The sequence below is a fragment of the Ranitomeya imitator genome, chromosome 2 (genome assembly GCF_032444005.1).
Source record: "Ranitomeya imitator isolate aRanImi1 chromosome 2, aRanImi1.pri, whole genome shotgun sequence".
Lineage (NCBI taxonomy): Eukaryota > Metazoa > Chordata > Amphibia > Anura > Dendrobatidae > Ranitomeya > Ranitomeya imitator.
Genome location: NC_091283.1, coordinates 166,264,007 through 166,287,264, shown reverse-complemented (window position 1 = coordinate 166,287,264; position 23,258 = coordinate 166,264,007). Strand labels below are relative to the sequence as shown.

General features: G+C 55.6%; 2 protein-coding genes across 3 annotated transcripts in view; one reads left to right on the top strand and one right to left on the bottom strand.

The window, feature by feature from the left end:
* Positions 1–15,187: 15,187 nt before the first annotated feature.
* LOC138666292 (octapeptide-repeat protein T2-like) lies at positions 15,188–15,871 on the bottom strand. The gene has a single exon (XM_069754518.1). The coding sequence runs from the start codon at positions 15,869–15,871 to the stop codon at positions 15,188–15,190; it is 684 nt and encodes a 227-aa protein (XP_069610619.1).
* A 1,070-nt stretch (positions 15,872–16,941) lies between these two features.
* Positions 16,942–23,258, top strand: part of SYN1 (synapsin I) — an 86,262-nt gene continuing 79,945 nt past the window's right edge. The window contains exon 1 of one of the 2 annotated variants that reach the window (XM_069747813.1): positions 16,942–17,661. In XM_069747813.1, coding sequence (XP_069603914.1) covers positions 17,354–17,661 — 308 coding nt within the window. In that variant the 5' untranslated portion in view covers positions 16,942–17,353. The remainder of the gene's footprint in view (positions 17,662–23,258) is intronic. The other variant, XM_069747812.1, reaches the window with a different exon arrangement.

The following is a 23,258-nucleotide window of genomic DNA, read 5'->3' as shown; positions in this document are numbered from 1 at the left end:
CATTCTTAGGCTTCCCAAACTGCCATTGATTTTATTGCAGACTGGCCCATTCTTGGGATTTGTAGGAGGTTTTCTCTCACACTCCAAAGACAGACTGGTAGGGAATTTAGACAGTGAGCAATGATGATCCCACTGTAAAGAGCGTGAGTAAAATGAATAAATCCTAATGAGGACTCATGAAGAGACTCCTGAAAGAAAGTAAATCTCTCAGAAGAATCACAAAAGTCGCCACATCTTTAAATGACATGTACCTCTTCCCTCCTTTGCAGTCACTCCAAAGCTCTACCACCAATAACATCCTGCCCCAGAGCCAGGAGTGACGAGGAAAGAGGGTAAATGGTAGGGGAAGTGACTGTAGGTCTGATCTGGGATCTATATACAAAAGGTTCTGGTCTGGGGTCTATATACAAGAGGATTGGCATGCGGTTGTATAGAGGGACTGACTGTTCTGGATTCTATATACAGAAGGGTTCTGGTCTGGGGTCTATATACAAAGGGATTGGCCTGGGGCTGTATAGAGGGACAGACTAGTCTGGATTCTATATATAGAAGGGTTCTGGTCTGGGGTCTATATAAAAGGGGATTGGCCTGGGGTTGTATAGAGGGACTGACTAGTCTGGATTCTATATACAGAAGGGTTCTGGTCTGGGTTCTATATGCAAGGGGATTGGCCTGGGGCTGTATAGAGTGACTGACTGGTCTGAAATCTATATACAGAAGGGTTCTGGTCTGGGGTCTGCTTACAGGAAAAGGACTGGTCTGGGTTCTGTATACAGGAAGGGTCTTATCTGGGGTCTCTATACAGCTGAGGTCTTCTCTGGTTTCTGTATACAGCACGGTTCAGGATTGGGGTCTGTATACATGAATGCTTTGGTCTGGAGTCTGTATACAGGAAGGTTCTGGTCTGTATATGTATACAGGATAGTTCTAGTCTGGGGTCCATATACAAGGAGGGACTAGTCTGAGGTCTGTATATAGAATGGTTGTGTATACAGGGAGTGACTGCTGTGGGATCTATATATGGGAAGAACTAGTCTGGGTTCTGTATATGGGGCAGTTCTAGTCTGGAGTCTGTATACAAGGAGGGACTGGTCAGCTGTCTGTATACAGAATGGTTCTGTATATAGGGAGGGACTGGTCTGGGGTCTGCATACAGAAGGATTCTGGTCTTGGGACTGTATACAGGACAGTTCTAGTCTGGCGTCTCTACAAAAAGGGACTGGTGTGAGGTCTGTATATAGAATGGTTCTGTATACAGGGGGATTGGTTTGGGGTATGCAATACAGGAGGGTTCTGATCTGGGGTCTGTATACAGGACAGCTCTACTCTGGAGTCTGTATACAGGAGGGTTCTGGTCTGGAGTCTGTATACAGGACAGCTCTACTCTGGGGTCTGTATACAGGAGGGTACAAATTTCAAAAAAATGACCGGTACATCCAAACATAGACTAAGTGTGAACAGGTGCTGAACCTAGAGTCACCAACTCGTATACAGTCAAATAAATAAGGCAGCACACTGCGGCGCCAAAACATGCAAACATGAAAATTGAACTGCATTACTGCACCAGAAATATGAAAAGGTGTTTTAATCACAGCAGGTCCATTTTCCCTCCACAGAGAGAGAGAAATTTAGTCTCAGAAGAGGTTTCACAGGTACTCATTCAGATGAAGACGTTTATTCTCAGCGAGGAAAGTGTAGGACCTGGTATACGAGAGATGCCCTAATGTGGCTACCAGGTACACATGAATTGGCCAATTTATGCGCTAAACGCTCTCATTTTTTCATATTTCTGGTGCAGTAATGCAGTTCAATTTTCATGTTTCATGTTTGCATGTTTTGGCGCCGCAGTGTGCTGCCTTATTTATTTGACTGTATACAAGAGGGTTCCGGTCTGGTGTTTGTATACAGGAGGGTTCTGGTCTGGGGTCTGTATACAGGACAGTTCTAGTCTGGGGTTGGTATACAGGAGGGTTCTGTATACAAGGAGAAACTGTTCTGAGGTCTGTATACAGGAAGGTTCCAGTCTGGGGTCTGTACACAAGGAGGGACTGGTGTGAGGTCTGTATATAGAACGGTTCTGTATATAAGGAGGGACTGGTGTGAGGTTTGTATATAGACTGGTTCTGTATATAAGGAGGGACTGGTGTGAGGTCTGTATATAGAATGGTTCTGTATATAATGAGGGACTGGTGTGAGGTTTGTATATAGAATGGTTCTGTATATAAGGAGGGACTGGTGTGAGGTCTGTATATAGAATGGTTCTGTATATAAGGAGGAACTGGTGTGAGGTGTGTATATAGAATGGTTCTGTATATAAGGAGGGACTGGTGTGAGGTTTGTATATAGAATGGTTCTGTATATAAGGAGGGACTGGTGTGAGGTCTGTATATAGAATGGTTCTGTATATAAGGAGGGACTGGTGTGAGGTGTGTATATAGAATGGTTCTGTATATAAGGAGGGACTGGTGTGAGGTCTGTATATAGAATGGTTCTGTATATAAGGAGGGACTGGTGTGAGGTTTGTATATAGAATGGTTCTGTATATAAGGAGGGACTGGTGTGAGGTCTGTATATAGAACGGTTCTGTATATAAGGAGGGACTGGTGTGAGGTCTGTATATAGAACGGTTCTGTATATAAGGAGGGACTGGTGTGAGGTCTGTATATAGAATGGTTCTGTATATAAGGAGGGACTGGTGTGAGGTCTGTATATAGAACGGTTCTGTATATAAGGAGGGACTGGTGTGAGGTTTGTATATAGAACGGTTCTGTATATAAGGAGGGACTGGTGTGAGGTCTATATATAGAATGGTTCTGTATATAAGGAGGGACTGGTGTGAGGTCTGTATATAGAATGGTTCTGTATATAAGGAGGGACTGGTGTGAGGTCTGTATATAGAATGGTTCTGTACACAAGGAGGGACTGGTGTGAGGTCTGTATATAGAACGGTTCTGTATATAAGGAGGGACTGGTGTGAGGTCTGTATATAGAATGGTTCTGTACACAAGGAGGGACTGGTGTGAGGTCTGTATATAGAACGGTTCTGTATATAAGGAGGGACTGGTGTGAGGTGTGTATATAGAATGGTTCTGTATATAAGGAGGGACTGGTGTGAGGTCTGTATATAGAACGGTTCTGTATATAAGGAGGGACTGGTGTGAGGTGTGTATATAGAACGGTTCTGTATATAAGGAGGGACTGGTGTGAGGTCTGTATATAGAATGGTTCTGTATATAAGGAAGGACTGGTGTGAGGTCTGTATATAGAACGGTTCTGTATTTAGGGAGGGAGCAGACACTTAATGATATTATGGCTGCCCCCCATACACATTGATGGGTCCCCCCAACAACAACCTAATGTGTACATTTCTCCTGCAAACATGAGATGATTTGGGGCCTAGTTTATCATAATGACCAATAACAAAAACTGTTGTTGTCCATAACAACCAATCAGAGCGCAGATTTCATTATTCCAACTGCTCTGGAAAAATGAAATCTGTGCTGTGATAAAATGAAAGCTGCTCAGGGATTGGTTGCTCTGGTAAAATGAAAGATGTGCTGTGATTGGTCGCTATGGGCAACAAGGACAATTTTTCTTTCACCTCTCCCTGTGCTGGAAGCAGTGGTGCCCTCTCCCTATTATAAAAAGATGGCGGAAGCTCTCCACATTCTCACAATTACTACAAGCTTGATTGATATAATGGGTGTCACAATGGACACGGGCTGCTCTTCATTACACCACAGAACGTCTCGTCTCCCCGTGGATGATTATTTTTAGACGTCTCTATGACTCTCAGGCTGCTGGTCCTCCGCCTCTCTCACACTGCTTGTGTTTCACCAGCCGCCTCTCCTGAGGGGATATACAGTAGTGAATGCCTTCAGTAGGGATCACATCCTCAGGTTCCTGCCTGAGTACATGTACCAAAAGCCATAGGCTGCCATTGTAAGCGGCTAGAATGGAGGAGGGCTGAGGACTGCAAAAAGCCCCGGGGCAAAGCAGTAACCCCCATGTCACAGTGACCCCCCATGCCACAGATATCCCCCCCCGAGTCACAGTAACCCCCCATGTTACAGTGACCCACCATGTCACAGTAATTCCCCCCATGCCACAGATATCCCCCCCGAGTCACAGTAACCCCCCATGCTACAGTGACCCCCCATGTCACAGTAATTCCCATGCCACACATATCCCCCCTGAGTCACAGTAACCCCCCATGTTACAGTGACCACCCATGTTACAGTGACCCCCATGTCACAGTAATCCCCATGCCACACATATCCCCCCTGAGTCACAGTAACCCCCCATGCCACAGATATCCCCCCCGAGTCACAGTATCCCCCCATGTTACACTGACACCCCATGTCACAGTAATTCCTATGCCACACATATCCCCCCTGAGTCACAGTAACCCCCCATGTTACAGTGACCCCCCATGTTACAGTGATTCCCCCCATGCCACAGATATCCCCCCCGAGTCACAGTAACCCATGTTACAGTGACCCCCCAAGTCACAGTGACCCCCCATGCCACAGATATCCCCTCCGAGTCACAGTATCCCCCCCATGTTACAGTGACACCCCATGTCACAGTAATTCCCATGCCACACATATCCCCCGAGTCACAGTAACCCCCCATGTTACAGTGACCCCCCATGTTACAGTGATTCCCCCCATGCCATAGATATCCCCCCCGAGTCACAGTAACCCCCCATGTTACAGTGACCCCCCCATGTCACAGTAGTTCCCCCATGTCACAAATATCCCCATGTCACAGTAATTCCCCCCATGTCACAGTAATTCCCCCCATGTCACAGTAATTCCCCCATGTCACAGTAATTCCCCCGAGTCACAGTAATTCCCCCATGTCACAGTAATTCCCCCATGTCACAGTAATTCCCCCCATGTCACAGTAACCCCCATGTCACAGTAACCCCCATGTCACAGTAATTCCCCCCATGTCACAGTAACCCCCCATGCCACAGTAATTTCACCCATGTCACAGTAATTCCCCCTATGTCACAGTAATTCCCCCATGTCACAGTAATTCCCATGTCACAGTAACCCCCATGTCACAGTAATTCCCCCCATGTCACAGTAATTCCCCCATGTCACAGTAATTCCCATGTCACAGTAATTCCCCCATGTCACAGTAATTCCCCCCATGTCACAGTAATTCCCCCATGTCACAGTAATTCTCCCCATGTCACAGTAATTCCCCCATGTCACAGTAATTCCCCCCATGTCTCAGTAATTCCCCCATGTCACAGTAATTCCCCCATGTCACAGTAATTCCCCCCATGTCACAGTAATTCCCCCCATGTCACAGTTATTCCCCCATGTCACAGTAATTCCCCCATGTCACAGTAATTCCCCCCATGTCACGGTAATTCCCCCATGTCACAGTAATTCCCCCCATGTCACAGTAATTCCCCCCATGTCACAGTAATTCCCCCATGTCACAGTAATTCCCCCCATGTCACAGTAACCCCCTATGTCACAGTAAACCCCCCATGTAACAGTAACCCACCATGAGAGAATAACCCTTCCATGTCAAAGTAACCCCTCCCCTGTGTCAAAGTAACCCCCCATGTCGCAGTAGCCCTGGTCTCTCAGCTCTTCTCTCTCCCCAGCCTCGATGACTCCAATCCTCTCTCCAGCCCCAGTCTCTCCTTTCTCCAGCCCCGATCTCTCCTTTCCTCTCCTCTCTCCAGCCTCGATGTCTCAGCTCCTCTCTCCACCCCCGGTCTCTCCTCTCTGCAGCCCCGGTTCCTCCTCATTCCCGGTCTCTCATGTCGTCTCCTCTCTCCATCCCCGGTTCCACCTTTCCTCCCCAGCCCGAGTCTCTTCTTTCCTCTACTATCCCCAGCCCCAGTCTCTCAGCGCCTCTCTCCATCCCCGGTTTCTACTATCCTCTCCATTCTCCCCAGCCTCTCCTTTCCTCTACTATCTCCAGCCCCGGTCTCTCAACTCCTCTCTCCAGCCCTGGTTTCTCCTGTACTCTCCATTCTCCCCAGCCCCAGTCTCTCCCTTCCTCTCTCCAGCCCCAGTCTCTCCCTTCCTCTCTCCAGCCCTGGTCTTTCCTGCCCTCTCCACTTTCCCCAGCCGCAATCTCTCCCTTCCTCTCTCTAGCCCCGGGCTCTCCTGTCCTCTCCTCTCTCCCCAGGCCTGGTTTCTCCTCTCCCTAGCCCCGGGTCTCTCCTTTCCTCCCCAACCCCAGTCTTTCCATTCCTCTACTATCTCCAGCCCCAGTCTCTCAGCTCTTCTCTCCAGCATCGGACTCTTCTTTCCTTTTCTCTCTCCAGTCCCGGCCTATCCTCTCTCCTGCCTCGTTCTCTCCTTTCCTCTCCTCTCTCCAGCCCAGGTCTCTTAGCTCCTCTCTCCAGCCCCGGTCTCTCCTGTTCTCTCCTCTCTCGCCCCAGCCCCGGTCTCTCCTTTCCTCTCCAGCTCTGGTCTCTCCAGCCTCAGGCTCTCCTTTCCTCTCCTCTCTCCAGCCCCGTTCTGTCCTCTCCTCTCTCCAGTCCCAGTCTCTCCTTTCCTCTCCTCTCTCTAGTCTCGGTCCCACCTTTCCTCTCCAGCCCTCTCTTCTTTCCTCTTCTCTCTCCAGCCCCGTTCTGTCCTCTCCTCTCCTCTCTCCAACCCCAGTCTCTCCTTCCATCTCCTCTCTCCAGCCCATGTCCCTTCTTTCCTCTCCAGCCCCGGTCTCTCCTTTCCTTTCCCCTCCTCAGTCCAGCCCCGTTCTGTCCTCTCCTCTCTCCAGTCCCGGTCTCTCCTCTCTCGAGCCCCTGTCCCTCCTTTCCTCTCCAGCCCTGGTCTCTCCCTTCCTCTCCTCTCTCTAGCCCCAGTCTCTTCTTTTCTCTCATCTCTCCAGCCCGTCACAACTTTCCTCCCCAGCCCATGTCTCTCCTGTCCTCTCTCCCCAGTCCCGGTTTCTCCTCTCTCCTGCCCCGCTCCTCTCCTGTTCTCACCTCTCTCGCCCCAGTCTCTCCTTTCCTCCCCAGCTCCGGTCTCTCCAGCCTCGGTCTCTCCTTATAATAATAATCATTTTCATTTATATAGCGCCAACATATTCCGCAGCACTTTACAATTAAGTGGGGACATGTACAAACAATAAATTCGGTACGAGTTAAGACAATTTAAACAGTGACATTAGAAGTGAGGTCCCTGCTCGCAAGCTTACAATCTACAAGGACATGGGGGGACACAATAGGTGAAAAGTGCTTGTTATTTCAGGTCTGGTAATTATAATAAATAGGGATTTTCATAAAAGCTGCATGATCCAGTCATCAGCCCGTGTGTTTAAGTGCAATAGTCAAGTATCAAGTGCAGTTATCATGTGCATGGAGGGTGTGGAGACAGATGATTAGTAGGGTGCAGATTCAGAGTAATATTTGAAAGGAGGGAACAGGGCAAAGTTAGTTTACTGAGTAGTTGATGTGGTAGGCTTGTTTGAAGAGATGGGTTTTCAAAGTGCGCTTGAATAGGTCGGGGCTAGGTATCGGTTTGATCGTCTGGGGAAGTGCATTCCAGAGAGCTGGCGCAGAACAAGAGAAGTCTTGGAGATGGAGGTGTGAGGTTCGGATTACAGGAGATGTTAAGGTACCGTCACACTCAGCGACGCTACAGCGATATAGACAACGAGCCGATCGCTGCAGCGTCGCTGTTAGGTCGCTGTAGAGACGTCAAACACGGCAACACCAGAACGATGCAGGAGCGATCCAGTGACATACTTATCGTTCTCGCTGGTTGTTAGCTCCATGTAAAAACATTGCTGGCATCGTTGCTTTTGCTGTCAAACATGACGAATCACGCCGACCTGACGACCAAATAAAGTTCTGGACTTCTAGCTCCGACCAGCGATGTCACAGCGGAATCCTGATCGCTGCTGCGTGTCAAACACGAGATCGCTATCCAGGACGCTGCAACGTCACGGATCGTTGTCGTTCTCCTTGTAAAGTTGCTCAGTATGAAGGTACCTTTAGTCTTAGGTCATTTGTAGAACGGAGGGCACGTGTAGGGCGATCTTCCCTCTCCTCTCGCCAGCCCCGTTCTGTCTTCTCCTCTCTCCAGTCCCGGTCTCTCCTTTCCTTTCCTCTCTCCAGCCCAGGTCTCTTAGCTCCTCTCTCCAGCCCCGGTCTCTCCTCTCTCGCCCCAGCCTCTCCTTTCTTCCCCAGCTCCGGTCTCTCCAGCCTCGGTCTCCCCTTCCCTCTCCTCTCTCCAGCCCCGTTCTGTCCTCTCCTCTCTCCAGTCCCAATCTCTCCTTTCCTCTACTCTCTCCAGTCCTGGTCCCTCCTTTCCTCTCCAGTCCTGGTCCCTCCTTTCCACTCCAGCCCCGGTCTCTCCTTTCCTCTCCTCTCTCCAGCCCCATTCTGTCTTCTCCTCTCTCCAGTCCCGGTCTCTCCAGCCCCGGTCCTTCCTTTCCTCTCCAGCCCCAGGGTCTCTCCTTTCCTCTCCTCTCTCCAGCCCCGTTCTGTCCTCTCCTCTCTCCAGTCCCGGTCTCTCCAGCCCCAGTTTCTCCTTCTCTCTCCTCTCTCCAGACCCGGACCCTCCTTTTCTCTCCAGCCCCAGTCTCTCCTTTCCTCTCCTCACTCCAGACCCATTCTGTCCTCTCCTCTCTCCAGTCCCGGTCTCTCTGCAGCGCCCCAGAGAGCTGGTCGTTGCAGTATGACACTCTGCCACTAAGGGGAGTGATGGTACATCTGATGGCACTGAAGGAATTCCACTGACCAGGTATCACCAGCACACATTACACTTCAGACTCCGGCCACTAGGGGGAGCAAAAGGCTTTATTTATTGGGCCCCTCCTCACACTGTTAAAACTAGGGGTTGGATAGAAAGTCAGAAAGCTGACTGGGTTGGATTCAGGCATCCCGTGGCAGGGGGCGTGGGAACCTGGCAGGTACCTAGCGACCAGAACAGAACGTTACGGAACCGCGCCTAAGAAAGAGACACGAAGCGAAGGATATTGTGAGACAGTGAGAAACAAGATCAAGCACAAAGGAGAACCAGTAGGAGTTGTGCCGTGAGACCGAGGCAACATCCTACTGAGGCGCGTAGCCGGTGGCCGGAACACCGAGGGAGTAACTGACTCTACGCCTTACTTCAAACTCCGCAGGACAGTTAATTATGGGTTGGCTGTCTAACCTAAACACCTACGAAGACATAGGGGGCAACAGTGGGAGAGGGGCGACTCTAGGGTCCCGGAAGACCTCCAGACCTTCCCGTCATACGGGTGCGTCCTAGCCATAACATACCTGGGGGACGTTGAACTAGAAACATCTGGAACTAAAGAAAGAGAGAGCTGTAAAGAACGAACAAATGAGAACAGCAGTTGTGAGGACTATTCCGAATGCTCAGCAGGGTAGCACCACAACACACAGGCGCTATTGGTAGGCAACGATTTCCACCTGCAAAGGGAATTCTGGAAGTGCCCATCGGACCAGCCGGTCTCAGATAGCCCTGTTAAGCGTGCTCTGGATTGCGGATCCTGAAGTCTTCAGTAAAGAGACTGCAACCCTGTGTCCTCGTTATTACCTGCACCTCACACCATCATCATCCACCTTACTGGGAAGCCCTGGGGACATACTTCACCTGTGGGAAGGTATACCATCCAGCTGCCAGTCCATCACCCCAGCGGACCCCACAGCAGCGTCGGTCGCCCTGACCGAACACCACAGGTGGCGTCACGAACCCCTGACAGACTGTACCACCTTTATTGGATGCCCCTTAGCAGGGTCACGGACCAGGTTTAGCCACCGTGACAGCTTCAGAACCGAACCAGAGAGGCCCGGTACCGAGAACGCGTGGCCCTGTGTCTGGGGGCGCTCCAACTTGGCGTCACGAACAGGATCGTACTTAAGCCTGAGAAGCAGGTCATGTGTGCCTTGGAACTGTGATTGAAACGTGTTTGAACTGTGATTTATTGCAAAGACTGTGTATTGCTATCTGCCGCAAGATTCCCGCCAAAACCGCCACCATTGCCGCGCCACGAGGAGCGCAGGAGAAGAAGAAGGGCGTGGAAGTGGGCGTGAGCAAGCTGAAGAGCGCGAAAAGTAATGGCCGCCCAGTCTAAATATTTCTGTACTTTGAGGACGTGTCCGTCAGCAGCCGAGATCCGCTTCCTGATCCTCAGTGGAGGGCGGAGACAAAGAAAACGAAACCGCCCACGAAGGAGAGAGCGGGAAAAGGACAAGGAAGGAGAAGAAGTGAACCACGTGGGAGACGCCATGGCCAGCCGACCGGGATCGGAGCGTGGGGTCGGAGCCGAGGACTCCCCCAGCTACCCAGAGAGATACTGTGGCCAGGCGTCACCTGTTGGCCCTGACTTCCTGCAGGCCGGAGTGGACGAGCTCAGCGATCAACTCTGGCGGACGCAGCTGAGCACTGAGGCCGGGTGGAAGGAGACCGTCATCAGGGGCCTCACCAGACGTCTGTCGGCAGCCTCGTGTGGTCCGGAGCAAGAAAGAAGTTCCAGTGCTCCGAAGCCAGAAAGTAAGACCCTGCCAGAAAGCGAGATACTGCAAACAGAGATGACAACGCCGCAGCGCAAGGCCCCGCAGTCAGCGTTCCAGATCCCAGCGGAGACGGAGCAGGCCGGCACCGGAGGGACCGCATCTGAAGCAGGTATGAAGAACGACCCTGCCCCAGTAACCAAAGACCTACTGGTAGGCCCCGAAGCAGCGCCACCCGCTGCCATGACTAAGACTAACTGTGAACTGACAAATCCTAATACAACTACCACAGTGGGCATTATTGCCGCTACTGAACCTACTACCAAGACTGACATTCGAACCCAGATTTTACCTGAAAAACCGATTAGTGACATTGATACCGCATCGGATGAGAAAAGAGATATGCAAAGCCATAAGACCCCCATCTGGAGTGAGGGAGCTCCTTATGTGGCACCTGGTAGCCGCCAGTATCCAGCTGAGTTACAGCACTAAACCTCAAAACCCCGACAAATGTACATAGTTATTTAACTATTTCCTGTTTGCTGCTTTAAACCCGTCCAGGGTTAACTCCTAGGGATCCCTTTGTTTACCCGGGATCCCTCTTCTTTTTGTTTGTTCATCATTGTTTCCAAAGACTGCCGGATCATGAACAGTGAATGATTCCAAAACTGCTTTGTATATAGTTTGCACCTTCTTAAAGGTGCCCCCTACTGGTTTTACACAGAAAGAAGACTTTGCAAAGATAATGCTTCTGGACATGACGCAGAAGGTCTTGCTTTCATTGGACTTGCAGACAGAGAGAATCTGCACTACCTCAGAGAGACTTGGTTCCCTCTTAAAGGGAATGTTCACATGTTGCACTGAAGTTATAATGTTGCCTTGAGAAAAGTTGGAATGTTGATAATGTTGAAATTTAGAAAAGTTTGATAATGTTAATAGAGATTGAGGACAGGAAAGATTGAAAGTGAACCCGTAGGGGTTAGAGAGAGAGTCCTCCTGAGAACCGTAGAACGACAGTTGGTTGTTGAGAGAGAGACAATGACAGTAGGCCCGGCCCAGGAGCTAGGCGGTCCTGCATTGGTGAAGCTAGAAAGGAAAGACAAGTTGAGTTATTTTATAGTATTTAGTAGTAGGCCTTTAGTGGGTTCAGCTTATACGCCCTTAAAGGAAAAGTTAAATTATTGTTCAGAATTTGCACTTAGTAGAATACCCGGCTGGGTAATGAGAGTTATTTACAGTATGTAGAATAGGATGTTATTTAAAAATATTTAATCTTGTTTTGTTTGTAACGTTCAAGTGTCCTCACCTCCCATAAAGGGAAGCATTGTTCTATTTACTTGTTTGAAGCATTTCAAAAATTTTGTATGTCTTTTGCTGAATTGTATTGTTGTTCTTCTTCCCAGTCCAGGAGTACTGGATTTAACCGGGGGGGGGGAGTGCAGCGCCCCAGAGATCTGGTCGTTGCAGTATGACACTCTGCCACTAAGGGGAGTGATGGTACGTCTGATGGCACTGTAGGAATTCCACTGACCAGGTATCACCAGCACACATTACACTTCAGACTCCGGCCACTAGGGGGAGCAAAAGGCTTTATTTATTGGGCCCCTCCTCACACTGGTAAAACTAGGGGTTAGATAGAAAGTTAGTCAGAAGCTGACTGGGTTGGATTCAGGCAACATCCCGTGGCAGGGGGTGTTGCAGGGAAAAAACACAGGGGGGTCCCTGTCAGGCGTGGGAACCTGGCAGGTACCTAGCGACCAGAACAGAACGTTACGGAACCACGCCTGCACTACCTTGTGGCGGTATCCTAAGAAAGAGACATGAAGCGAAGGATATTGTGAGACAGTGAGAAACGAGATCAAGCACAAAGGAGAACCAGTAGGAGTCGTGCTGTGAGACCGAGGCAACATCCTACTGAGGCGCGTAGCCGGTGGCCGGAACACCGAGGGAGTAACTGACTCTACGCCTTACTTCAAACTCCGCAGGACAGTTAATTATGGGTTGACTGTCTAACCTAAACACCTACGAAGACATAGGGGGTTACAGTGGGAGAGGGGCGACTCTAGGGTCCCGGAAGACCTCCAGGCCTTCCCGTCATATGGGTGCGTCCTAGCCATAACATACCTGGGGGATGTTGAACTAGAAACATCTGGAACTAGAGAAAGAGAGAGCTGTAAAGAACGAACGAATGAGAACAGCAGTTGTGAGGACTATTCCGAATGCTCAGCAGGGTAGGACTACAACACACAGGCGCTATTGGTAGGCAACAATTTCCACCTGCAAAGGGAATTCTGGAAGTGCCCATCGGACCAGCCGGTCTCAGATAGCCCTGTTAAGCGTGCTCTGGATTGCGGATCCTGAAGTCTTCAGTAAAGAGGTAAAGAGACTGCAACCCTGTGTCCTCGTTATTACCTGCACCTCACACCATCACCATCCACCTTACTGGGAAGCCCTGGGGACATACTTCACCTGTGGGAAGGTATACCATCCAGCTGCCAGTCCATCACCCCAGCGGACCCCACAGCAGCGTCGGTCGCCCTGACCAAACACCACAGGTGGCATCACGAACCCCTGACAGACTGTACCACCTTTATTGGACGCCCCTTAGCAGGGTTACGGACCGGGTCTAGCCACCGTGACAGCTTCAGAACCGAACCAGAGAGGCCCGGTACCGAGAATGCGTGGCCCTGTGTCTGGGGGGCGCTCCATCTCCTTCCCTCTCCTCTGTCCAGCCCTGGTCCCTCCTTTCCTCTCACGCCCCTGTCTCTCCTTTCCTCTCTCCAGCCATGCTCTCTCCTTTCCTCTCCTCTCTCTAGCCCCAGTCTCTTCTTTCCTCGCATATCTCCAGCCCCAGTCCCTCCTTTCCTCCCCATCCCCGGTCTCTGCTGTCCTCTCCTCTCTCCTGCCTCGGTCTCTCCTTTTCTCTCCTCTCTCCAGCCCCGGTCTCTCCTGTTCTCTGCTCTCTCGCCCCAGCCCCAGTCTCCTTTCCTCCACAGCTCCGGTCTCTCCAGCTTTGGTCTTCCCCCTCATCTCCCCAGCACCATTCTGTCATCTCCTCTCTCCAGTCCCGTTCTGTCCTCTCCTCTCTCCAGTCTCGGTCTCACCTTCACCCTCCTCTTTCCAGCCCGTCTCTCCTTTCCTCTCCAGGCCCTGTCTCTCCTTTCCTCTCCTCTCTCTAGCCGCAGTCTCTTCTTCCCTCTCCTCTCTCCAGCCCCAGTCCCTCCTTTCCTCTCCAGCCCTGGTGTTTCCTTTCCTCTCTCCAGTCCTGCTCTCTCCTTTCCTCTCCTCTCTCCAGCCCTGGTCTCTCCTTTCCTCTCCTCTCTCAAGCCTCAGTCTCTTCTTTCCTCTTCTCTCTCTCCAGCCCCGGTCTCTCCTGTCCTCTTCTCTCTCTCCAACCCCGGTCTCTCCTGTCATCTTCTCTCTCCAGCTCGGTCTCTCCTGTCATCCTCTCTCTCCAGTCCCGGTCGCTCCTGTCTTCTCCAGCTCGGTCTCTCCTGTCATCCTCTCTCTCCAGCCCCGGTCGCTCCTGTCTTCTCCAGCTTGGTCTCTCCTGTCCTCTTGTCTCTCCAGCCCCAGTCTCTCCTTTCTCTCCAGCCTCGGTCTCTCCTGTCGTCTCCTTTCTCTCCAGCCCTGGTCTCTCCTGTACTCTCCTCTCTCAAGCCCGGTCGCTCCTGTCCTCTCCAGCTCGGTCTCTCCTGTCCTCTCTCTCCAGCCCCTGTCTCTCCTGTCCTCTTCTCTCTTTCCCCAGCCCCAGTCTCTCCTGTCCTCTTTTGTCTCTCCAGCCCCGGTCTCTCCTGTCCTCTTCTCTCTTCATCCCCTGTCTCTCCTGTCCTCTCCTCTCTCTAGCCCCGGTCTCTCCTGTCCTCTTCTGTCTCCAGCCCCAGTCTCTCCTGTCCTCTTCTCTCTCTCCAGCCCCGGTCTCTCCTGTCATCTTCTCTCTCCAGCCCCGGTCGCTCCTGTCCTCTCCAGTCCCCTTCTCTCTCTCCAGCCCCGGTCTCTCCTGTCCTCTTCGCTCTCTCCAGCCCTGGTGTCTACTGTCACCTTCTCTCTCCAGCCCCGGTCTCTCCTGTCCTCTCCAGCTTGGTCTCTCCTGTCATCTTCTCTCTCCAGCCCCGGTCGCTCCTGTCCTCTCCAGCTCGGTCTCTCCTGTCCTCTCTCTCCAGCCCCGGTCTCTCCTGTCCTCTTCTCTCTCCAGCCCCGGTCTCTCCTGTCCTCTTCTCTCTCTCCATCCCGTCTCTCCTGTCCTCTCCTCTCTCCAGCCCCGATCTCTCCTGTCCTCTTCTCTCTCTCCAGCCCCGGTCTCTCCTGTCCTCTCCAGCTCTGTCTCTCTCTCCCCAGCTCCGGTCGCTCCGCTTCTATCTTCAGCCCGTGTGTCTTCTCCTCCCCAGCCCCGATATTTCCGCTCCTCTCTCCAGCCCCAGTATCTCCTGTCCTCTTCTCTCTTTCCCCAGCCCCAGTCTCTCCTGTCCTCTTTTGTCTCTCCAGCCCCGGTCTCTCCTGTCCTCTTCTCTCTTCATCCCCTGTCTCTCCTGTCCTCTCCTCTCTCCAGCCCCGGTCTCTCCTGTCCTCTTCTGTCTCCAGCCCCAGTCTCTCCTGTCCTCTTCTCTCTCTCCAGCCCCGGTCTCTCCTGTCATCTTCTCTCTCCAGCCCCGGTCGCTCCTGTCCTCTCCAGTCCCCTTCTCTCTCTCCAGCCCCGGTCTCTCCTGTCCTCTTCGCTCTCTCCAGCCCTGGTGTCTACTGTCACCTTCTCTCTCCAGCCCCGGTCTCTCCTGTCCTCTCCAGCTTGGTCTCTCCTGTCATCTTCTCTCTCCAGCCCCGGTCGCTCCTGTCCTCTCCAGCTCGGTCTCTCCTGTCCTCTCTCTCCAGCCCCGGTCTCTCCTGTCCTCTTCTCTCTCCAGCCCCGGTCTCTCCTGTCCTCTTCTCTCTCTCCATCCCGTCTCTCCTGTCCTCTCCTCTCTCCAGCCCCGGTCTCTCCTGTCCTCTCCAGCTCTGTCTCTCTCTCCCCAGCTCCGGTCGCTCCGCTTCTATCTTCAGCCCGTGTGTCTTCTCCTCCCCAGCCCCGATATTTCCGCTCCTCTCTCCAGCCCCAGTATCTCCTGTCCTCTTCTCTCTTTCCCCAGCCCCAGTCTCTCCTGTCCTCTTTTGTCTCTCCAGCCCCGGTCTCTCCTGTCCTCTTCTCTCTTCATCCCCTGTCTCTCCTGTCCTCTCCTCTCTCCAGCCCCGGTCTCTCCTGTCATCTTCTCTCTCCAGCCCCGGTCGCTCCTGTCCTCTTCGCTCTCTCCAGCCCTGGTGTCTACTGTCACCTTCTCTCTCCAGCCCCGGTCTCTCCTGTCCTCTCCAGCTTGGTCTCTCCTGTCCTCTTCTGTCTCCAGCCCCAGTCTCTCCTGTCCTCTTCTCTCTCTCCAGCCCGGTCTCTCCTGTCATCTTCTCTCTCCAGCCCCGGTCTCTCCTGTCCTCTTCGCTCTCTCCAGCCCTGGTGTCTACTGTCACCTTCTCTCTCCAGCCCCGGTCTCTCCTGTCCTCTCCAGCTTGGTCTCTCCTGTCATCTTCTCTCTCCAGCCCCGGTCGCTCCTGTCCTCTCCAGCTCGGTCTCTCCTGTCCTCTCTCTCCAGCCCCGGTCTCTCCTGTCCTCTTCTCTCTCCAGCCCCGGTCTCTCCTGTCCTCTTCTCTCTCTCCATCCCGTCTCTCCTGTCCTCTCCTCTCTCCAGCCCCGATCTCTCCTGTCCTCTTCTCTCTCTCCAGCCCCGGTCTCTCCTGTCCTCTCCAGCTCTGTCTCTCTCTCCCCAGCTCCGGTTGCTCCGCTTCTATCTTCAGCCCGTGTGTCTTCTCCTCCCCAGCCCCGATATTTCCGCTCCTCTCTCCAGCCCCAGTATCTCCTGTCCTCTTCTCTCGCTCCAGCCCTGGTCTCTCCTGTCCTCATCTCTTTCCAGCCCCAGTATCTCCTGTCCTCTTCTCTCTCTCCAGCCCTGGTCTCTCCTGTCCTCATCTCTTTCCAGCCCCAGTATCTCCTGTCCTCTTCTCTCTCTCCAGCCCTGGTCTCTCCTGTCCTCATCTCTTTCCAGCCCCAGTATCTCCTGTCCTCATCTCTTTCCAGCCCAGGTCTCTCCTGTCCTCTTCTCTCTCCAGCCCCAGTATCTCCTGTCCTCTTCTCTCTCTCCAGCCCTGGTCTCTCCTGTCCTCATCTCTTTCCAGCCCCAGTCTCTCCTGTCCTCTTCTCTCTCCAACCCCGGTCTCTCCTGTCCTCTCCAGCTCTGTCTCTCTCCCCAGCTCCGGTCGCTCCGCTTCTATCTTCAGCCCATGTGTCTTCTCCTCCCCAGCCCCGATATTTCCGCTCCTCTCTCCAGCCCCGGTCTCTTCTCTCCGCTCCTCTCTCCATCATTGCTTATATCTGCTTCTTCCTTTGGGTACCGGACTGCACCATTTCCCAGCAGCATAGAGGGAGGGATGCAGGTGAATCACCATCCCCGCCTCGCCGACCCTTTTTTTCGCTTGGTACATTCGAGCTCTGTAGTTCCTTGCAGCTAATGGCTATTCCATGACCGCACACAGGGGTGCAGAGTCCGACAGACGAGACCAAGTGACGGGGGGCAGGGTTGAAGATGCTGATCTCGCTCGGTCGCCGAGGAGACAGACTGAAGAACAGCGAGCGGAGCGGCCGGAGCAGCTGGCGGTTCCCCGGTCTCACCGTTCCGTCCCTCGCTGCCTGGCCCGGTGCACAGGGACTGTTAGCGGCGTTGAAGTGACCGGTTCTCATCATTAACCAGTTTGGTCACCGACGGGAGCAGAGTGGACCGGTGCCTGGAGACGTAGCCGTGACCCCAGTTCTGCCGGCACAGCACCCCTCCCGCGGTTTCCGGTGACTGACCGGCCCTTACCGGTACCAGGAGCAGAGCGAGTACCGGGCACATGATGAATTACCTACGGCGCCGCCTGTCGGACAGTAACTTCATGGCGAATCTGCCCAACGGCTACATGAGCGACCTGCAGCGACCGGAGCCTACCGCCCCGCCGCCCGCCGTGTCCCCAGTGCCGCCGGCTGTGTCCCCGGAGCCCAGCACCGGAGGCGGCGGCTTCTTCTCATCACTCTCCAATGCGGTGAAGCAGACGACTGCCGCCCTCAGCGAGCAGGTGTCCACCGCGGCCGGCGGCGTGTCCGGGGCGGCGTCCAGAGGGGCCAAAGTGCTGCTGGTGGTGGACGAGCCGCACACGGACTGGTGAGCACTGGGAAGAGAGGAGGACCGGGGAGAGGTGGGGAAGAAAGGGAAGAGAGGGGGACCGGGGAGAGGTGGGGAGGAAAGGGAAGAGAGGGGGACCGGGGAGAGGTGGGGAGGACAGGGGAGAGAGGAGGACCGGGGAGGAAAGGGGAGAGAGGGGGACTGGGGAGAGGTGGGGAGGACAGGGAAGAGAGGGGGACCGGGGAGAGGTGGGGAGGTAAGGGAAGAGAGGGGGACCGGGGAGAGGTGGGGAGGAAAGGGAAGAGAGGAGGACCGGGGAGAGGTGGGGAGGAAAGGGAAGAGAGGTGGGGAGAGAGGAGGACCGGGGAGAGGTGGGGAGGAAAGGGAAGAGAGGGGGACCGGGGAGAGGTGGGGAGGAAAGGGAAGAGAGGGGGACCGGGGAGAGGTGGGGAGGAAAGGGAAGAGGGGGGGACCGGGGAGAGGTGGGGAGGACAGGGGAGAGGGGAGGACAGGGGAGAGAGGAGGACCGGGGAGGAAAGGGGAGAGAGGGGGACTGGGGAGAGGTGGGGAGGACAGGGAAGAGAGGGGGACCGGGGAGAGGTGGGGAGGAAAGGGAAGAGAGGGGGACTGGGGAGAGGTGGGGAGGACAGGGAAGAGAGGGGGACCGGGGAGAGGTGGGGAGGACAGGGAAGAGAGGGGGACCGGGGAGGACAGGGAAGAGAGGGGGATCGGGGAGAGGTGGGGAGGACTGGGAAGAGAGGAGGACCGGGGAGAGGTGGGGAGGAAAAGGAAGAGAGGGGGACCGGGGAGAGGTGGGGAGAGAGGAGGACCGGGGAGAGGTGGGGAGGAAAGGGAAGAGAGGGGGACCGGGGAGAGGTAGGGAGGACAGGGAAGAGAGGGGGAGAGGTGGGGAGGAAAGGGAAGAGAGGGGGACTGGGGAGAGAGGAGGACCGGGGAGAGGTGGGGAGGAAAGGGAAGAGAGGGGGACCGGGGTGGGGAGGACAGGGAAGAGAGGGGGACCGGGGAGAGGTGGGGAGGACTGGGAAGAGAGGAGGACCGGGGAGAGGTGGGGAGGAAAGGGAAGAGAGGGGGACCGGGGAGAGGTGGGGAGGAAAGGGAAGAGAGGGGGACCGGGGAGAGGTAGGGAGGACAGGGAAGAGAGGGGGAGAGGTGGGGAGGAAAGGGAAGAGAGGGGGACTGGGGAGAGAGGAGGACCGGGGAGAGGTGGGGAGGAAAGGGAAGAGAAGGGGACCGGGGTGGGGAGGACAGGGAAGAGAGGGGGACCGGGGAGAGGTGGGGAGGACTGGGAAGAGAGGAGGACCGGGGAGAGGTGGGGAGGAAAGGGAAGAGAGGGGGACCGGGAGAGAGGTGGGGAGGAAAGGGAAGAGAGGGGGACCGGGGAGAGGTGGGAAGGACAGGGAAGAGAGGGGGACCGGGGAGAGGTGGGGAGGAAAGGGAAGAGAGGGGGATCGGGGAGAGGTGGAGAGGAAAGGGAAGACAGGTGGGGAGAGAGGAGGAACGGGGAGAGGTGGGGAGGAAAGGGAAGAGAGGGGGACCGGGGAGAGGTGGGGAGGAAAGGGAAGAGAGGGGGACCGGGAGAGGTGTGGAGGAAAGGGAAGAGAGGGGGACCGGGGAGAGGTGGGGAGGACAGGGGAGAGAGGAGGACCGGGGAGGAAAGGGGAGAGAGGGGGACTGGGGAGAGGTGGGGAGGACAGGGAAGAGAGGGGGACCGGGGAGAGGTGGGGAGGAAAGGGAAGAGAGGGGGACTGGGGAGAGGTGGGGAGGACAGGGAAGAGAGGGGGACCGGGGAGAGGTGGGGAGGAAAGGGAAGAAAGGGGGACCGGGGAGAGGTTGGGAGGACAGGGAAGAGAGGGGGATCGGGGAGAGGTGGGGAGGACTGGGAAGAGAGGAGGACCGGGGAGAGGTGGGGAGGAAAGGGAATAGAGGGGGACCGGGGAGAGGTGGGGAGAGAGGAGGACCGGGGAGAGGTGGGGAGGAAAGGGAAGAGAGGGGGACCGGGGAGAGGTGGGGAGGACAGGGAAGAGAGGGGGACCGGGGAGAGGTGGGGAGGAAAGGGAAGAGAGGGGGACTGGGGAGAGAGGAGGACCGGGGAGAGGTGGGGAGGAAAGGGAAGAGAGGGGGATCGGGGAGAGGTGGGGAGAGAGGAGGACTGGGGAGAGGTGGGGAGGAAAGGGAAGAGAGGGGGACCGGGGAGAGGTGGGGAGGAAAGGGAGGAGAGGTGGGGAGAGAGGACGACCGGGGAGAGGTGGGGAGGAAAGGGAAGAGAGGGGGACCGGGGAGAGGTGGGGAGGACAGGGAAGAGAGGGGGACCGGGGAGAGAGGAGGACAGGGGATAGGTGGGGAGGACAGGGAGGAGAGGGGGACCGGGGAGAGGTGGGGAGAGAGGAGGACCGGGGAGAGGTGGGGAGGACAGGGAAGAGAGGTGGGGAGGACAGGGAAGAGAGGAGGAACGGGGAGAGGTGGGGAGGAAAGGGAAGAGAGGAGGACGGGGGAGAGGAGGGGAGGAAAGGGAAGAGAGGGAGACCGGGGAGAGGTGGGGAGGAAAGGGAGTAGAGGTGGGGAGAGAGGACGACAGGGGAGAGGTGAGGAGGACCGGGGAGAGGTGGGGAGGAAAGGGAAGAGAGGGGGACCGGGGAGAGGTGGGGAGGACAGGGAAGAGAGGGGGACCGGGGAGAGAGGAGGACCGGGGAAAGGTGGGGAGGACAGGGAGGAGAGGGGGACTGGGGAGAGGTAGGGAGAGAGGAGGACTGGGGAGGAGGACAGGGAAGAGAGGTGGGGAGGAAAGGGAAGAGAGGAGGACCGGGGAGAGAGGAGGACCGGGGAAAGGTGGGGAGGACAGGGAGGAGAGGGGGACTGGGGAGAGGTAGGGAGAGAGGAGGACCGGGGAGAGGTGGGGAGGAAAGGGAAGAGAGGAGGACGGGGGAGAGGTGGGGAGGAAAGGGAAGAGAGGGGGACCAGGGTGAGGTGGGGAGGAAAGGGAGGAGAGGTGGGGAGAGAGGACGACCGGGGAGAGGTGGGGAGGAAGGGGAAGAGAGGGGGACCGAGGAGAGGTGGGGAGGAAAGGGAAGAGAGGGGGACCGGGGAGAGGTGGGGAGGACAGGGAAGAGAGGGGGACCAGGGAGAGGTGGGGAGAGAGGAGGATCGGGGAGAGGTGGGGAGGAGAGGGAGGAGAGGGGGACCGGGGAGAGAGGAGGACCGGGGAGAGGTGGGGAGGACAGGGAAGTGAGGTGGGGAGGACAGGGAATAGAGGAGGACCGGGAAGAGGTGGGGAGGAAAGGGAAGAGAGGTGGGGAGAGAGGAGGACCGGGGAGAGGTGGGGAGGAAAGGGAAGAGAGGGGGACCGGGGAGAGGTGGGGAGGACAGGGAAGAGAGGTGGGGAGGACAGGGAAGAGAGGAGGACCGGGGAAAGGTGGGGAGGATAGGGAAGAGAGGTGGGGAGAGAGGAGGACCGGGGAGAGGTGGGGAGGAAAGGGAAGAGAGGTGGAGAGGACAGGGAAGAGAGGAGGACCGGGGAGAGGTGGGGAGAGAGGGAGGAGAGAGGGAGGAGAGAGGACGACCGGGGAGAGGTGGGGAGGACAGGGAAGAGAGGAGGACCGGGGAAAGGTGGGGAGGAAAGGGAAGAGAGGAGGACTGGGGAGGACAGGGAAGAGAGGAGGACCGGGGAGAGAGGAGGACCTGAGAGAGAAAAAGGAAGAGAGGTGGGGAGGACAGGGAAGAGAGGTGGGGAGGAAAGGGAAGAGAGGAGGACCGGGGAGAGGAGGGGAGGAAAGGGAAGAGAGGTGGGGAGGACAGGGAAGAGAGGTGGGGAGAGAGGGAGGAGAGGTGGGGAGGAAAGGGAAGAGAGGAGGACCGGGGAGAAGTGGGGTGGAAAGAGGAGAGGTGGGGAGAAAAGGGAAGAGAGGAGGACCGGGGATAGAGGAGAACTGGGGAGAGGTGGGGAGGGAGGACAGAGAAGAGAGGCGAAGCGGGGAGTGGTGTGGAGGGAGGGAGGACAGGGAAGAGAGGAGAACCGGGGATAGGTGGGGAAGACGGGAGCGGTGTGGAGAGAGGGAGGACAGGATGAGAGGTGGAGAAGAGAGGAGGATCGGGGAGAGGTGGGGAAGACAGGGGTGGGGAAGACAGGGGAGAGAGGGAGGTGAGGTGAGGAAGAGAGGAGGACCGGGGAGAGGTGGGGTGAGAGGAGGACCAGAGAGAGGTAGGGAGAGAGGAGGACCGGGGAGAGAGGAGGACTGTAGAGAGGTGGGGGGGACAGGGAAGAGAAGAGGACGGGAAGAGGTGAGAGAGAGGAGGACCGGAGAGCGGTGGGGAGGACAAGGAAGAAAGGAGGATCGGGAGGGGAGAGAGGGGCCAAAGTGCTTATGGTGGACGAGTCGCACACGGACTGGTGAGCAGTGGGCACCAAGAGATTGAACCGGAGAGGGAGGACTGCAAAGAGAGAGAAGGCAGGGAGTAAGAGGTGCAAAAGTGCTGGGGGTGTTGGATGAGCCACACGTGGACTGGTGATCACAGGGGAGAAAAGGTGCGAGGACCAGGATAAGAGGGTCAGAGGGCAAGGGACAAGAGCAATGATCGGGGAGAGAGGAACAGAGGGTAGGGGAGCAGAAGTGCCAAAGTGCTGCACGCTGTACACATACTGGTCAGGAATGGGGAGAGAGGGCAGGGGACAAGGGGGCAAGAGAAATGGAATCTGGGAGGGAGGACAAGAGGCAAGACTGAGGAGAGAGGGAAGACAGTGGAATATATGGAAAACTGGGATAGAGGGCATGGAACATCAGGAGGGAGAACAGTGGAGAATCGGGAACAAGACAGTCGTGGGTGGTGAGAAGGACCATTGTACAAGAGAGAGTACAGAGTGATAGAGGGACATGGGGACAAGCGGGCCGACGGGTATACAGGCAGCGGAAAAAAGAGGCAGGGAGAGGTAGGACTGGGGGTATAGAGGGCATGGGACAGCAATGGGAGGGAGGACTGAAGGTATTAAATGTCCGAGGACAACAGGGGAATGGGAAGGGAGGACCGGGATACAAAGGGCAGTAGGCTAGAGGGGCAGAGAACAAGAGGGCATGGAGTGTGAGGATCCGGTATAGAGGGCAGGGGACAAGAGGGGCATGGGAAGGGGGACCGGGATACAGAGGCAGTGGGCTAGAGGGGCAGAGAACAAGAGGGCATGGAGGGTGAGGATCCGGTATAGAGGGCAGAGGACAAGAGAGGCATGGGAAGGGAGGTCCGGGATACAGAAGGCAGTGGGCTAGAGGAGCAGAGAACAAGAGGGCATGACGTGTGAGGATCCGGTATAGAGGGCAGGGGACAAGAGGGGCATGGGAAGGGAGGACCGGGATACAGAGGGCAGTAGGCTAGTGGGGCAGAGAACAAGAGGGCATTGAAGGTGAGGATCTGGTATAGAGGACAAGAGGGGCATGGGAAGGGAGGACTGGGATACAGAGGGTAGAGAACAAGAGGGCATGAAGTGTGAGGATCCGGTATAGAAGGCAGGGGACAAGAGTGGCATGGGAAGGGGGACCGAGATACAGTGGGCTAGAGGGGCAGAGAACAAGGAGGCATGAAGTGTGAGGATCCGGTATAGAGGGCATAGGACAAGAGGGGCTTGGGAAGGG